The sequence below is a fragment of the Fusarium odoratissimum genome, assembly GCF_000260195.1.
Source record: "Fusarium odoratissimum NRRL 54006 unplaced genomic scaffold supercont1.26, whole genome shotgun sequence".
Classification (NCBI taxonomy): Eukaryota; Fungi; Ascomycota; class Sordariomycetes; order Hypocreales; family Nectriaceae; genus Fusarium; species Fusarium odoratissimum.
Window position 1 is genome coordinate 79,799 of NW_022158710.1, and position 15,442 is coordinate 95,240.

At 47.4% G+C, this 15,442-nt stretch overlaps 8 protein-coding genes across 8 annotated transcripts; 4 read left to right on the forward strand and 4 right to left on the reverse strand.

The window, feature by feature from the left end:
- Positions 1-7: 7 nt before the first annotated feature.
- FOIG_12301 (uncharacterized protein) lies at positions 8-187 on the forward strand (the record flags this gene model as incomplete). The annotated part of the gene is made up of 1 exon (XM_031213197.1): positions 8-187. One exon carries the CDS (start codon positions 8-10, stop codon positions 185-187), a length of 180 nt encoding a protein of 59 aa, XP_031056942.1.
- A 1,797-nt stretch (positions 188-1,984) lies between these two features.
- On the forward strand, positions 1,985-4,085 carry FOIG_12302 (uncharacterized protein). The gene has a single exon (XM_031213198.1). The coding sequence runs from the start codon at positions 2,006-2,008 to the stop codon at positions 3,944-3,946; it is 1,941 nt and encodes a 646-aa protein (XP_031056943.1). The 5' UTR covers positions 1,985-2,005; the 3' UTR covers positions 3,947-4,085.
- A 508-nt stretch (positions 4,086-4,593) lies between these two features.
- FOIG_12303 (uncharacterized protein) lies at positions 4,594-5,886 on the forward strand (the record flags this gene model as incomplete). Its single annotated transcript, XM_031213199.1, has 1 exon — positions 4,594-5,886. One exon carries the CDS (start codon positions 4,594-4,596, stop codon positions 5,884-5,886), a length of 1,293 nt encoding a protein of 430 aa, XP_031056944.1.
- A 102-nt stretch (positions 5,887-5,988) lies between these two features.
- On the reverse strand, positions 5,989-7,580 carry FOIG_12304 (uncharacterized protein; the record flags this gene model as incomplete). The annotated part of the gene is made up of 3 exons (XM_031213200.1): positions 5,989-6,605; positions 6,651-7,386; positions 7,422-7,580. The coding sequence occupies 3 exons, from the start codon at positions 7,578-7,580 to the stop codon at positions 5,989-5,991; spliced, it is 1,512 nt and encodes a 503-aa protein (XP_031056945.1).
- Positions 7,581-8,365: 785 nt separating this feature from the next.
- On the reverse strand, positions 8,366-9,280 carry FOIG_12305 (uncharacterized protein). Its single transcript, XM_031213201.1, has 3 exons — positions 8,929-9,280; positions 8,799-8,875; positions 8,366-8,747 (listed from the first exon to the last, which is right to left on the reverse strand). Exons 1-3 carry the CDS (start codon positions 9,224-9,226, stop codon positions 8,487-8,489), a joined length of 636 nt encoding a protein of 211 aa, XP_031056946.1. The 5' UTR covers positions 9,227-9,280; the 3' UTR covers positions 8,366-8,486.
- A 189-nt stretch (positions 9,281-9,469) lies between these two features.
- Positions 9,470-11,582, reverse strand: FOIG_12306 (threonine synthase). The gene is made up of 5 exons (XM_031213202.1): positions 11,448-11,582; positions 11,309-11,395; positions 10,897-11,223; positions 10,682-10,846; positions 9,470-10,632 (listed from the first exon to the last, which is right to left on the reverse strand). The coding sequence occupies exons 1-5, from the start codon at positions 11,511-11,513 to the stop codon at positions 9,658-9,660; spliced, it is 1,620 nt and encodes a 539-aa protein (XP_031056947.1). The 5' UTR covers positions 11,514-11,582; the 3' UTR covers positions 9,470-9,657.
- A 796-nt stretch (positions 11,583-12,378) lies between these two features.
- On the forward strand, positions 12,379-13,209 carry FOIG_12307 (uncharacterized protein). The gene has a single exon (XM_031213203.1). It carries the CDS (start codon positions 12,458-12,460, stop codon positions 13,055-13,057), a length of 600 nt encoding a protein of 199 aa, XP_031056948.1. The 5' UTR covers positions 12,379-12,457; the 3' UTR covers positions 13,058-13,209.
- Positions 13,210-13,255: 46 nt separating this feature from the next.
- FOIG_12308 (uncharacterized protein) lies at positions 13,256-14,864 on the reverse strand (the record flags this gene model as incomplete). The annotated part of the gene is made up of 4 exons (XM_031213204.1): positions 13,256-13,522; positions 13,585-14,217; positions 14,265-14,753; positions 14,808-14,864. The coding sequence occupies 4 exons, from the start codon at positions 14,862-14,864 to the stop codon at positions 13,256-13,258; spliced, it is 1,446 nt and encodes a 481-aa protein (XP_031056949.1).
- Between the last annotated feature and the right edge of the window lie 578 nt (positions 14,865-15,442).

Here is a 15,442-nt window from a genome sequence, read left to right on the forward strand (position 1 = left end):
GTTTATGATGTCTGCCCAATCCTTTCGTTTCCTCACTGCAGCTCAAATACTTCGACTCTACGAAACAAATATCATTCGCGCTAGACCTACCCAAATGACTTACCTCGAGTCTGCTGTTTTCTCGCCCCAGCAACACAAGAACTATGGTCAGGAGGATCCTTTTGAGCTAGCAAGCATTCTCGCCTAGAACATCATCCTAAATCACCCTTATCAAGATGGGAACAAGAGGGCGGCTCTGGTAGCGGCCAATATGTTCCTACAGTTACACGGTTACCAGCTACGGAAGGCACTCTTCATCAGCGATGAAATCGATGAACAGATAAAGGACGCTCATGTTTGCTGTTGCCACGAGACAATGGGATGCTAAGCAGTTGGCAAGCTTCTATAAGAGCATTGCAACATCACTTTGACGTGTTGATTGATTGATTGGTTGGTTAAATAAACTTGTCTCTTCCCCCCTTTGTACTTGATTCTGATACGATGCCATGTCACTTGCCCGGCATTTCTATAGTAAGCCTGCGTGACCTTATTCAACGTCATATACCAAAAATGTGATAGGCTGATACTACCAGCTCGTGACTTGCCGTATATCCAAGTTTGGCAAAGACCAAAGTATATCCCCACTTCAGCAAACAATTACCGACGGCCCGAAGAACCTCCTTCTAGAATCTAAGGTAGTCACGAATGCGTCATGATCATGCTCATATCCATCACATGTGGCCCGTTGCCGGATTTAGATGCGGGGATTGGGGTATATAAAGCGCTTGGGTAGCCAAGTTCATGACTTGAGCCTTTGAAACTCTCCATATTCGAATTTCTCAAGTCACTATCTCGTCACATACAACTTTATAACTTTACGTCTGTCATCATGGCTTGCGACTGTGGATCTACTTGTAACTGCGGCGGTCCTAGCTCTTGCTCCTGTGGCCAGAGCTGCTCTTGCAAGAACTGCGGCGTAAGTACTGAAAGAATCTCGAATAATACTATCTCTGATAACTCCGAACAGAAATAAACTGCGCCAAGGTATAGGAGGCTGGAGGTACATGACTGAGTTGCCGGGGCGATGGATGTCAATAGTTCCTTAGTTCTACGACAACCTTTTATCAATACAAGCCTGAACGAAGTACCATTTGAAACAATAGGTCCCCAAACACACGTGAAATGGTAGACAAAATCAATCTGGTCAAGTGTTGGTTCAAGCCATCAATAACAGGGGCGTCAAGGATCAAGATCCAACGATAACTTCTTCGGCTGAAAGCCAAACTCTAATAATAATTACCTTAGCCTTTCCTTTGATACCCTGCTGTGCTTCTAAGCGAATAAATACAGGCATTCCTATTGGAGCTGTTGGCGCGAATAGCACTTCTGGAGACTGGAGTTTAACCAAGCGCTTAAAATTAACCGCCTGCGTTGAAGTTGGCAGTGAATGGTCTAGATCAAGAGTTCTCATTATATCCGAACCTATGATCTTTGCATCTAATTGAGGTCTGTTTCCTATATTGGATTCCCAGTTATACGCATTTTCATGCCGAGTCTAAGATGATATAATCCTGACATCAAGGCCTCTTCTATTCATGGTGAAATTGCCGAAGCTACAGTTATTTCTCACAGCTATTCAATGGTTCCAGAATTAAATGACGATCATGACATGATCTAATAAAAGGATTCTGCAATGATCCATTAAATTGTGTCTCAGCGCGAAATTGACGCGTGTTATTGGCTGAGCTCTATGCATGTTGGTTGTATGCGTTTCATCTACAGGCTAAACCCTGCAATTGGGTACAAGAAATGGCAAGAACCGCCCTGCAAATTTGTTAGTGCTACCCGCCATTTCCAGCGATTAGCACTAACAACGCTCCTAACAAGGCAAGTACCATGCTTCCCTCCTGCAGAAGGTAAGGCATTCTTAGGACTCGAGGAAAGCGCTTCGAGTCAATGATAAAGAGGGAAGCTGCTCTGTGCTTTCTGTGGCGTTTGTCGTACCATATACAACACAACATTTACTATGGAAACCTTTTCAAGGCAACACCCACACAAACACCACGACATCAGCATAACAACCAAAGATGTTTCTTCACGAAAAGCCAAACCTGGCCCTATTCGCTCCTGGCTATGGGAGACTCTATCGTTATTGTTCGCTCTGGGCTTGTTGATAGCTACGATTGTTATTCCAGCACAGAACAATAACAGAGTCTTGAAACCATGGCCATACGACATCAGCCTCAACACAATTATTGCTATCCTTAGCACCTTTATGAGAGCTTCAATGTTACTTGTCGTTGCTGAGCTCATCGGTCAGATGGGATGGAATGCTGTGCAGCAGCCCCGTCCTGTTTCCGATCTTCATCATTTCAACAATGCCAGTCGCGGCATCCTTGGAGCGATGAAGCTATTCTGGACGGTTCCTCCACGGCTCACGAGCATCGCCGCCGCTCTTGTTATCATTATATCTCCCGCAATCACTCCCTTTGCCCAGCAGTCTGTCAGCACAGTTCCTTGCCCGAGAACAGTCCAAGGCGCGCAAGCATCTCTACCGATTACTCATTATGTCCCTGCCGTCAATTCGAGCTTTCGAACAAGTGCCGCTGGCAATCAAATTTCAGGTGATATGAAAGTCGCCATGATGAATGGCCTCGTCAACCCTACGGGTAAGGACACAGCTATAGCAGCAACTTGCTCAACTGGAAACTGCACATTTCCATCAGACTCCCAAGGCGTAACCCATTCCTCGGTTGCCATGTGCAGTGCCTGCATTGACACCACGGAGTTCATCGAGTTGGAAGTCATTACTAACGAGAGTAATGGAACCTATGGTTACTTCGGCAAAGTTTACAACTACACTCTGCCAAATGGTCAGTGGATTCAGGCTGTTGTCAAAAGCCAGGTCATGGTATTGTCGGGGGATTTGGATTGGGCGCTCGACACACCCGACTCCAATTTTGCCGAGTTGGCCAAAGTCGCTATTTCGAATTTGACGACTCTAAGCTTCACGCAGAACGGTTGCAACGTTACTGATAGCATGCACGCAACTTGTCCTGAGGATAGGCTGATCTCAAAAACCCCAGAGGGAATGCGTTATCAGTATGCCATAGCAACTTCATGTGCCCTCTATCCTTGCATCAAGAAATACCACGCCAAGGTCGAGAAGGGTTCGCTCATCGAGAAGGTGGTTGACGAGCAGCCCATCGATTACAACAGGGCTGCCAATGACATCGCAGGAAATCGCGTTGGCGTACAAAAGCCCTGCATGATCAATGGGACGGAATATCAACTTGCCAACTTTTCCCAAACCAAGGAACCCTCATACTCAGAAACAATTGTCCCAATCGACGGTACCAACTATACAGTCCCGCATCAATGTGTCTACACGCTCACGTTTCGCTACCGGCAAGCACTAGCAAGCTTCATTGAGAATACACTTTTCAACACTGTCTGCTTCGCCAATATAGGTGGTGGCGCGAAAGACCAGCTTGATTGTGGCGACCAATGGTGGCTACCTCCACTCTATAACTCAACATTTCAAGGTCTCGATACTGCTTTTGATTTGTTCACAACCGCCGTAACAAACAACTTCCGCAAGCAGGGTGTAAGAGGTCGTTACCTGGACCATTTACTGGAAGGGACAGACAAGGCATCAGGCCTAGCTACAGAGATGGCTATCTGTACTGTGTTTGATTGGCGTTGGGTGCTTTTGCCGGCCGGTCTGATGGCCATCACGATGCTCTTGTTGATAACTGCCGTTGTCCAAGGGTTTACTAACCCGGGAATGCCGGTATGGAAGACTTCGATTCTTCCATTGTTGTTTTATGGACCTAATGTGGTGGGTCAGACACAGGAGACGGACTTGGATGATTTGCAGAAGGAGGCTGGAAGGGTGATAGTAAAGATTGAGCATGACGAGAATGTCAGACTTGGACAGGTTGATACGAGGGGGACGGAAAGTTGAAAAATCATTCTTTTGGGAGGAGTAGGGCGTCATGAAGATTTGATAGCATATGCTTGAATACAAGAAATTTAATCCTAATCGACCAGCTAGGATCTTTGGTACCTTGATAATCCCAGAGGATAAACAAGATGAGAATGGCACATCATACTCTTCCAGACATTTTGCAAAGGCTTCACAACAACGTAGAAAAGCCTGGCTTACATGGTCGCCTTGGAATAAACGAGCATCGGACTACATAGAATAGGGTAAACTGACTACTACTGGCAGTAGCATGTCGCTTTTAGAGCCAGAACAATATCTTGGAGCCGAAGTCTTTCGGGCATGCTGTAAGCCACTGAATGAGAGCGGAAGTATTCCACTTGTTTTTTTCCACGACCCTGACCTACAGTGAGTTCTTTGATATGATGTCAATGATGTCAAGTGTCTTGATTGACAGAATTAGCTTCAAATAGCCCCGTGGGGAGCGGATACACGGCACCACAACATGGATACTCTGTATAATTGCCAAATTCGGAAATAGATCGGCCTGGGATGAGTTGATCGAAATACAGCTGCAATGAGCTGAACTGTTTTCTTTCCTATGTAATTAACTTGCACTATCTTGTAACTGTGATTTTAACGATTTCAATAGAAGCAAATCGATAATCATGAGCTTCAATCTATCGACGACGTACGAGCGGGCATTGCTCCGTCCGCTTGTCTTACCTCCCATCGATCCCACTGCCACGAACGAGTCGGCAGGTCTGTCAGAGGGGTCCAAATGGCGAGCTTCGACACATATTTTTCGGGGAACAGAAGATCGCGATGAGACTGATGCGTGGCCACCAGCCAAGTTCAACGATGACCCGTCCAATATTCCCAACGACGAGGCATACAACATCCCATACGATACAGCAAGCAAGAAAGCCAACAGCAGCATATTCAAGCTGTACTCCGACTCAGGTCAGAGCAACAAATCGAATGTCCCGCCTCCTAAGCTGGTTGCCAAGCGCTACATCCCAACGAACCAAGTCAATAAGTCTGGACAGGGCGTAACTCTTCTCACGCTTACGGGCATGGGCGTTCCCAAGGAGATGTTTGAGCCTATGCTTGAAGACCTGCTACCTCGACTGCGCAAGTCTGGTGTCAAGGTTGAAGAGGTTTGGGCCATAGATATGCCACTTAGCGGACAGACGGCCAAGGCTAATTCTGTGGGATACTTGTACGCCAATGAGAAAGACATCGTTCGAGATTTACTGCTCTTCCTTACAGCCTACCTCCCTGTGCAACCCGGCGAAGAGCTACCGAAGCATCTTCAACCTCGAACAACAACAGACCAAGCTCAACAGCCTACACGACAGAATCTTCACGTCTTTGCCCACAGTCTCGGTGCTCAAGCCGCTATCCTAGCTTCCGTCCACGCACCAAACATCTTCAGCAGCCTAATGGTCGTCGACCCAGCCATGATTCCAGCTGGAAAGATCAACGACGCCATGGCAAAACTCCCCAAAGAGATCTTCTGTCTCGGTCTCAAGGAAAACTTCCCCGATCGCAACGCCGTCGAGAACGCACTTCGCGAGAATAAACGTACACGAAACTGGGATGAACGCGCTATCCGTATGTTCACCCAACACGGCCTGGTCCCTAACGACAAGGGAGGAGCCAAACTCATTGCCCATCCAAGACTTGACTGGGCTTTATGGTACGACAAGCAAACGCCCGCAGAGTGTTACGATCGGTTCGGGGATATAAGTGTTCCGTTGCTTGCTATCATGCCCAAGAGACCTTTTGCTGTGCCGGCGAAGATGTTCGAGGCTGACGTTAAGAAGTTGAAGGAGAGGGTTTATGTTAGGTGGGTTGAGGGGACACATCAGGTTGTTTATGAGAGGATGAATGATTGTGTTGGGTTTGTGGGGGAGTGGTTGGGGGATATTGCTGGTGAGAAGAGAGCTAAGCTGTAGCATGTCAGTTTGTCAGACACATAGTTACACAGGTAAATGCATGCAATAAACTTGATATGATTCAAACTGTTGCCGATGTGCAGTCTATACGCCTAAATCTTTCTACCATTCTTCTAATTTTTTAACCTTCACATGTAACCCACCAGCCGGTCTCGCCGTCAACCCTCCTTTGACATCAACATACTTCTCATCTATTGACACCCCATCCCTCAACTCAAACTCAAAACTTCCAACCCACCCCGCCAACAAACACGCCAACTCAGCCTTCGCAAACCCCTGTCCAATACACACCCTCGGACCCTGCAAAAACGACAAAAACCCATATTTACTCTCTGCGCCTCCATGCGCACTCTCGCGCAACCATCTATCGGGCTTGAATACATGTGCATCTGGTCCCCAGAGTTTAGTACAACGGTTCGTAGCCCAGGGCGCTATGACGATGCGTGTGCCTTTTGGTATGAATTGGTCGAGAATGGTTGTGTCGTGGGCTGCTTCGCGGAGGGTTTGGGGAACGGGGGCGTAGAAGCGTAGGATTTCGCTGCAGACTGCTTGAAGATAGGGCATTGAGTCGATGTTGACGCTTGATATCGGGGATTCTATTGCTTGGGTTAGGGGAGGTAGGCGTTGACGGATTTCGCGGCGGAGTCGGTCTTGGACTTCTGGGTGTTTGGCAAGGAGGTAGATGCCCCATGTAAATGCCGCTCCTGTTGTATCATGGCCTGAGATTGTTAGATATTACCAAGGTCCTTGGGGAGCTAACTTACCAGCAGCAAGTAATGTCATGGCTTGATCAATAAGTCCATCCTCAGTAAACGTCCCAGTCCGTATCGCCGCAGAGATGATATCCATATCATCCAATTTCTTCTCCTTCAGTTTCTTCTGCTTCGAAGAGATTACGTCTCTGCACGTCTCGCGTATCGACCGGGCTGCCTGGCTCATATCCGAGTTAAGCTTAATAGGTAGAGCTGTAAGGACCCAGGCTGGAACCAGACTCTCGATAAGGTGCAGCATACGAGCTTGAGCTGATGGTTGAAACACGATGTTATATGTCTTCACCATCTCGTTCTGCCCGTCTTGTATAGCTCCAAAATCCCTCCCCAGGCCTGCTACACCGATCAGGTCCAGAGTTACTCTTGAAGCCCACTCTACTACCTCCACAGTCTCGAGTCTATCAGCTGTGATTCTCTCGATCATCTCCCTCGTCTTATCCCAGAATAGTGGATACAGAGCCTTGATGTTTCTGGGTGCAAAAGCAGGATTCATGCTTCGTCTCTGCAACTTATGGGCATCTCCTTCAGACAGGATAAGGCCTATGCCTAAGAATCGCCCTGCTGTTTCTCTCAAGCTAGCAGGTTTTGGGAAAGAGTAGTTCTGGGTAACGAGAACTTCATGGAGAGCCTCGGGGGATGTGAGGACGATTCGTTCGGCGTTGAAGAAGCCCAGATATCGTAAGAAGCCATGGTTCGGGACTGTTTCGTTCCTGTTCCCCAGATTTGTGAGCTGGTTTTAAGGGATTAACAGAGATGTCTACTTACCATTCTCTCACTGGTGAACAGTAAGGCTCTCGATACAGCTTCATCCCATGGCCCCAAAGCCAGTGGTTTCCGCCAGGAGTGGGGATATGGCGAAGCGGCGATATGAATCGAGGGCGTATGAAGATCCTGTAAATGCACCAAAGTAATGTTTCTAAACATATTGTCCCTAAAAAGCCAAGCAAAAATATTGACTTCTGGTTATCTGGGTGTAGCATGGCCAGCAGGTACCCAGAGAGAGTAGCGCCCGCCAGTATGATCTGCCACGTTTCTATCATGATTCCTATCTCAAAATTGCAGTATGTTTAAATAGTTGATCCCGTAACATGAATTTGTACCATGATAAAATGCAAGGTTTTCAAGGTACCTTCGCCAAGAGCACCTTAAATAAGAACCAAAGGATTTGCCGCAGAACTAAGTCTGCAATTCTGATAGAGGAAACTCAACATCAGACCCTTACATGGTTTCAATTCGTTTACTGACATGTAGATCTCAGTTCCATTTCTTCAGCTCTGTGACGATCATTTACCAGGGAACTATTTGATATACCCAAAAGGTTCTGGAGCCCCACATCCTCCTTGCCGCCTTCCCGGGGGCGTTGTGGAGCGATGACGCAGTGCCACGACTAGATATCTGATCCTCGGTATGGATTAAACAATTTGGTATCGGGAAATGATAAGGGTTCTCTGACTTCACTAAGCTCCACGACGGGGTTAGTCTTGTGCTTTTGAACTTGGTTGTGCAGTGACGCAGGACAGTGTTAGTAACCAAACAATGATGGAGCACCAACACTGACTACTGCCTCGTTGACATAGACTTTGAATTCGGATAAATACTCCTTAGGCGGGGTAAGAAAGCTCAAGACCTCTATCCTAAGTAATGAGAATACTTGGGTAAGTTTAGTATATCTTTAGAAGGCCTTTAGACCAGCCAATGTTAGCACCCTGGTTCAACGTCAGAAGTTTGATTACTCCCTAAGGACTCCCGAGAAATAATTAATGAATTTCAAGTACATATGTTGTATGCGATTATCTAATATATTTACAGCTCTGACACATGACTGCAATATTAAAAGGCCATTCCAGCAAGATAGACTGCGCCAATCGTCAGGACCAGTGGAACACCCAGAGGCGAACCCCTTTTACAGGCACTATTGGGCTCAGCACTCGTAGTTGCTGCTGCTGTCTCACTGCTAGCTGTTGTGGAATCACTACCAGAAGTTGAAGTCTCTGTGGCTTGAGCTTGACTAGCTTCAGCTTTGCTTGTAGTCTCGGCTGCGCTTTTGCTCGTGGTCTCTGCGAAAGTTGAAGTAATCCTCTCAGCAGATGACTTTTCCATGTCAGCAGACTACCTCAAGAGCTCAGCTATATTCGAACCAACCGTTGATCCAGTTTCAATGGTCTGACGAGCAGATGCCGTAACAGTCTCACAAACCCTCCTCAAAACAGTCGCATAGACTAACACAAAGTCAGCCTTCTATCCAACACAGCCCCCATAGATTAAAACTCACGGTTATAAGCAGATGGGCCACAGATATCCCAAACACAATCCTCCTCTCTCTCAACCCAATCATCAGACTCATTACACCAGCACTGAGCAACACCTTCTCTAGTACAAGAATTGTAGTTTCCATAAGTCTTGTAACAAGCTTGAAAACATTCTGCGCGCTTTTCCCCAAGGTCAAAAGCTTCGACTCCTGAGGCTGTTGGGGCGAGGGTCACAGTTGCTAGATAGCCGCTTTCGGTGTTGGCTGCTGATATGCTGACCAGACCCGAGAGCAAAGGCAGAGTGAACAAATGAGGTCTCATTTTTGTCAAATAAGATCTAGTGGTCTGTACGTTGTGTGATTTGAAAAATAATTGAAGTTTGATCGAGGACCCAGAGCCTTTATCAAATTGCTAAGGCATATTGGCTGAAAGCAGGGGTCGTCTTGGCAGCTGAATATCTCACGGCTTGGCAGTTCACTTACACCAGCCAAACCTCGAGATTTAGCCACGTGCTTTTCAAGCATGTAAATAGCGCCAACCAGATGATTTGACAAGGCAAAGCGAGGCATATTTTCAAATAGAGCTGGAAGCGGACATTGATACCTTCCCGAGACCGGATCAGCAACATTCACTTCATTATGTCATATGCGGGTCATCTTCAAACTCAGGAAATATGTCTAATTCGTCTTTTGATCATTTTAACCCTCTAAATATGCATTCGAAACCCAGAACTAACACCTTTCATCTCGCATTCATCGCTGACCGCTAAGCTCCTTCTCAACTTGCTCCTTGACAAGCTCCCTCACAGCCTTCCAATCATTCGAAACATCAGAAACGCGCTTAGGCAACTTCTCAAGACCGACAAACTCCTCGGGAAGAACCTTCTCCTGGAAGTTAAAGTCCTTCTCATCCTTGAGGGCAAGCTCAACGGCACCAGCGAACTTGGCGGGGTGAGCTGTGCACAGAGAAATGTGAGGAAGGTTGGCCTCGGCGCGTTGGGCAGATCGGAGAGAAGCGGTGACGCCGATGGAGGAGTGAGGATCGAGAATGTAGCCGTCTTGCTCGTAGATGCTCTTGATGGTCTCGAGGGTCTCGGGATCGCTGACACGTTCGCTCTCAAAGGTCTTGCGGGCGCTGTTGAGAACATCGACATAGACGGGGCCGAAGCCGCCCTTGACCTTGAGATCCTTGAGCCAAGTGGCGACTTCTTGACCAGCTTGCTTTCGGTTGAACTCAACATCCATACCAACAGTAGCAGCAAACTCGTAAGCCAAGAACCAAAGCAGACGCTCAAAGTTACTCGAAACCAGAATGTCCATAGCAGGGCTAAGAGTCTCCTTGACGCCCTCCTCATGCGCCTTGACACCATCGACCTCCAGACCACCCTGGGCCTCGGGGCCCTTGGCGGGCTGCTTCTCGTACTTTCCAGTCTTCCAGAATCGGTCAAGGATATCGTTCTCGTTAGTCGCGATAACAAGCTTGTCGACGGGAAGACCCATGCGAGTGGCGAAGTAGCCAGCGAGGATGTCGCCAAAGTTTCCGGTGGGGACGACGAAGCGGACCTTGTCGCCGACCTTGAAGGTGGAGGACTTCTTGGCGAGGGAGAAGTAGGAGTAGAAGTAGTAGACGATCTGGGCGAGGATGCGGGAGAAGTTGATGGAGTTGACGGCGCCGAGCTTGAGGGAGGCGTTGGTCTCGGGGTCGCCAAACAAGGCCTTGACGATGTCCTGCCGATTCGTTAGCGCGACGCGAAGGGCGTGCGAAAGGCATACTCACTTGGCAATCATCAAAGGTACCGGTGACGGCAAGGTTGTGCACGTTGGCATCAGTGCACGTCGTCATCTGAAGCTCCTGGATAGGGCTGACACGGCCCTTGGGATGCAGAATAGTAACAGACACATCCTTCTTACCCCTCAAACCATGAATAGCAGCGGATCCAGTCTAATTCACAAGTTAGCTTATTACCGCAATCAGGCCACAACATGACTCACATCACCACTCGTCGCACCAACAACAGTCAAATGATGTCGGTCCTTGCCCTCCTTGCCCTCGTTCTTTCGCGCAAGAAGGTACTCGAAAAGGTTACCGAGGAACTGCAGTGCACAGTCCTTGAAGGAGTAACTAGGGCCGTGGAAGAGTTCGAGGAGGTGCAGGTTGTCCTTCAATTGGACGAGGGGTGTGACTTCTTGGGCGCGGAATGTAGAGTAGCTTCGGTTGATGATGCCTTGTAGGTCTTCGGCGGGGATTTCGCTGCGGGAGATGTAGAGGCTGAAGATCTGGAAGGCCAATTCCTGGTACGAGAGGTCTTTCCAGCTTTGCTAGTATTGCGTTAATCGCTTGTCTCATAAATCCATCGCTTTCGATCGCAGCTGGGGAGTATGTGGAAAATCGGCTCGTACGCACCCATTCTGTCGCTGCGGGAATCTCATGGGGGAGGAAAAGACCGCCATCGGCAGCCAATCCCTTCAGGACAACGGTCTCGAAGGAGAGCTTTCAGAGGTCAGCGGAATGTCAATTGCGAATATTGACAGATAGGTCGTACACCATAGTCACCGCCTCTTGTTGAGAGGTATACTTGCGATTGCGTATGTGTCGAATCGTTGGCCATTGTTGTTTTGCTTGTTGATGCTTGGAAAATTCTTGGTGCCCCTCGTTGGGAAATGGGATGGAATGAGTCGCGAACGGCAGCCACCCCGCCGGAATTTTAATCGACCGGCCGGTATCGGAACCGGATGCACTACCCGGGACCTGAAGCAATGAAATAGAGTCATAATGTTTAAAAGACCTGAGATGATTGGTTCATTGTTTTCTTATACTACTTTGCATATTCAGTTTAATAGAGATATATAGAGGTGCTATAAGATGTTTGTTAGAGCCACTGGATTCACGGTTGTGATGTAATAAAATGTCTCTCGTTATCTTATACCTCAACTGAATAAGCACTCGGCAGTTTTGACACTTGTCTCGACAGCGTAAAATTGACAAAACAAATTGAAGAGTCGAATAGATTTGGATGATATCATCGTTTATCTTGACACTTTTAAACCCTTATAGTGGCTTTCGTCCCAAGGAGAAACTGCAAAGCCAACTCGTTTCCATCTCTCTAAGTCGTCTTGTCAACTCGGTGATTTCTCTTCTTGGCACCCAATTATCCATGAAGTCGATCCGCCAGCGTACCTTAATAGCAAGGCGCAGCTGGTCGTATTCCTTCTGCAGGGGATGGAAGAACGGCACAGCAAAGAGATTACGAGCTCCGCTAACCAATCACAGCTCTTCTTTCTTGAACTAACCCATTCGCTTCTACCGCAATCTCCTACAGCATGGGTCGTACAAAGGTCATAGGACAACAATTCAGCCGCCAGCAGAAGGATTTGGCGAACGCTAAAGATCATACGTTACAGCTGGCTCATGGAGTCACCAGGTAATACTGTCAAGACCCCTGTGAGATTTTCGTTTAAAGCACGGCCATCCTCCACATCAAAATCTTACACGTCAAATCTCTCGATAAACTTGTCACTCGTTTACAAGATCCACTCGTTACAAATATTTAAAATGGTTAAATCAACTCTTTTGGCTGCCATCCCACTGCTCATGCTCGCCGAGCAAGTCCTTGGATTCGGCTGTTCAACTCACAGCTTCACAACATGCGAAGATAAAATAGTGCATTGGTTCGATCCCGACGATGGAATGATCTGCGATCCTCTCGACTGCGGCGGCGGTCGAGCACCTCCCAAGACTGGCGTGCCTGGATGTGCCGGATATACCGGCACTGAGACCATCGGAACCTCGTATCTCTCGTGCTGGAAACCTTCGACTACGCTTGTAGCTGCAGCTGCCGAGACGACACCGGAGACAACTGTGACGGAAACTCCTGAGCCTAGTACTGTGGTTGAGGTTGAAACGAGGACTACGACGAAGCATGTCGCATCTGAATCGGCTGAACCGACTGAATCGATTGGAATCACGGCGGCGACTGGATCAACTACTGTGGCTCCTGTACTGCCATCGGAGACTAAATCGACTGAGGAGGCTGTTTCTACTTCTACGCCCGCTGCTGCGTCTACTACTGCTGCGTCTAATACGGCTCGAGTCATGGAGGGTTCTTTGATTGCCGTTGCTGGTGTTGCGCTTGGAGCAATTGTGCTACTCTAATCTGGTCCTAGAAGTTAACGATTGACGGGAACATATTGATATAGGGCAATGACTCAAATAATGATGCCAAGTTTTTAATGATGTCAACTCTTTGGCATGAATAATATTTAATTTTTTCACCCTAAACAAAGCTCAAATCTTGCTTTTCGCTATCTCTCATACCCATTGTCAATTTTCCAAGCTTGACGATTAAGAGCCTCAGCTTGACGGGAAGAAGTAGCTGCCAATGGACCCAAACACTGCCTTATAATGGACCATTAACAGCTCGAGATTTCCATCGATATCAGACTTTTCGACTTTGTCCCGACTATTCGATCCAGATAGTCGCCCCAGCTGTGTCCCATTTAATTCCCTGAGCAATTTAGCCTGATCAATCCACTTTATGCGAGCATAATCGTGCTGATATTCCGCTAGCAACGTCCCAATCTCATTTTGCTGGGCTTCCAAAGCACTCGTAGTCGCCAACTACAAAAGCGATCAGTAACCTCCAATATGTAGAAGATCGTACCAGCCGGAAATTGACTTACTGCAGCTACTAGGCATGGTGGGATGTAGCTGGCCCCAAGAGGCCTGTATTGGGATGCCGTTTTGGCAAGTGTGATAAGTTCGTTCACCAAAGTTGATGCTTCCAGGAGTAAGACGCTGTCATCTGGATACGTTGCTCGAAGTATGCTGTTCAGAGCTAGTACTGCCGTGAGAAAGATCGCTTCCGTGACTTGAAGCTTGTGGTTTAGGTTTGGTCGATTATGTAAGTCTTCGGGAGGAGGTTCCTGTTCATTTAGACTCTCGAGGTGGCACTGTATTCTTGAATAATCGCCTCGCAACTCTTGATATGTGATTTTGATTTCGTCCACATAACGCAGAGGTTCATGCAAAAATCTCGGTATCCTGATTAACCTTTGTAGTTGAAAAGTTCGAATTTGAAAACCCTGATCTCGGTTGTATGTGTTTTGGCGCGACTGTGAGGTTATGAATATGACATAATGTTCCAAGCCGATGGATGGGTCGATCAGAGCCTCAAGAAATAGAGCTACCAACGAGGTATCAAGCGACTTGAGTTCAAAAATGTCACTACAGCCTGTTTCGCTTGCGGTATTCATGAACCGCGCAAGCATCTGCCCATGACCTTTCCAGTCCTCATCTGCTCGCCCCACCCAGCTCTTTTAAGCTTATCAGTGCATGCTCTGTACTTGAGGATGGTTATTACCTGGCATATAGTCATAATGTGAAAGGATGCAAGGTCCTCGGGACCGAGCCGTGCGCCCGTCCCATTCAGGAAACCTTTCAATACTTTCAGACCGCTGCCGTACTTGGCTAGAACCTGAGATGGGATCTCATGTGAATAATGATAAGGTAAGGTACTCATCATCAGATCAACTGAAACATCGAGAGTATGGCTGTGACCTAGTCTTCTAGGAATATGCTCTAGAAAGTCGCCATAACAGTGAACACCATAGCGAAGGTCTGTTATTTCCAGCGCCGCAACAAACTTGGCTTCGAGAAGAGTTAAGGAGTTTTGAGGCTTATGTGTAATGGATACCTGAGAGGGTTTCTCGCGTTTTCGTGCTTTTTGAAAGCTGGGTTTAAATGGCTTGGTGAATGATACTGGTTTGAAGACATATTTCTGCTCGCCTGAACCGATACAGGGAACCCTGAGCCGAGCACATCTTGAGCAAGCTGGCTTGGCTTGGTCACACTAGCTAATGTGAATAAATCCCTAACGGGCTTTCTAGCAAGGTTTTGAACTCACCTTTTTCTTCTGCTTCAGACAGGTATTACAGCCTCGACTTTTCGGAACGCCAGGCATGATAACGACGAAAGAAATTGATGTTCCAAGCCAACTGGAGTATTTTCGCCATGATGTAAGTGAATTTTATTTCTTTTATAATATTACATGCTTGGCTCATGAGGCGATATGATCCCCACCACAAATAAGACAGCGCTGGGTAAGACCATGTTGGGAATAGTGGCGCGTTCTGGCGCAGATCGCGTGGTGCGTCACAACAGCGATTTGGGTAATTCCCGCCGACCAGGACCCTGGATTTTTAATAGTCTGGTAGCCAAGAACTTTAATCCCGGGGAGTGGTATTCAATATTGCATAATAGGCCGATCTGGGATCTGTCATCTGATGGTGGAGAAGGTAAATATGAGATAATGAGACGGATTTCGGGTTTATGAACGCAATTCAGATGACGAAATCACTTCGAAGCATTGTTAGAATATTCTTTTAATTCCCAATTCGATCATCGATTATGTGAGATTGCTGATGGGCTCTATACCTTGCGGTTTCAGGGACTGATCGTCATCACGGATCTTCTAGATCTCCAAGGAATATCGCAAGGAAACAAGGATCATTTTCTTTTCAAAACGAGCCCACCCAGAGT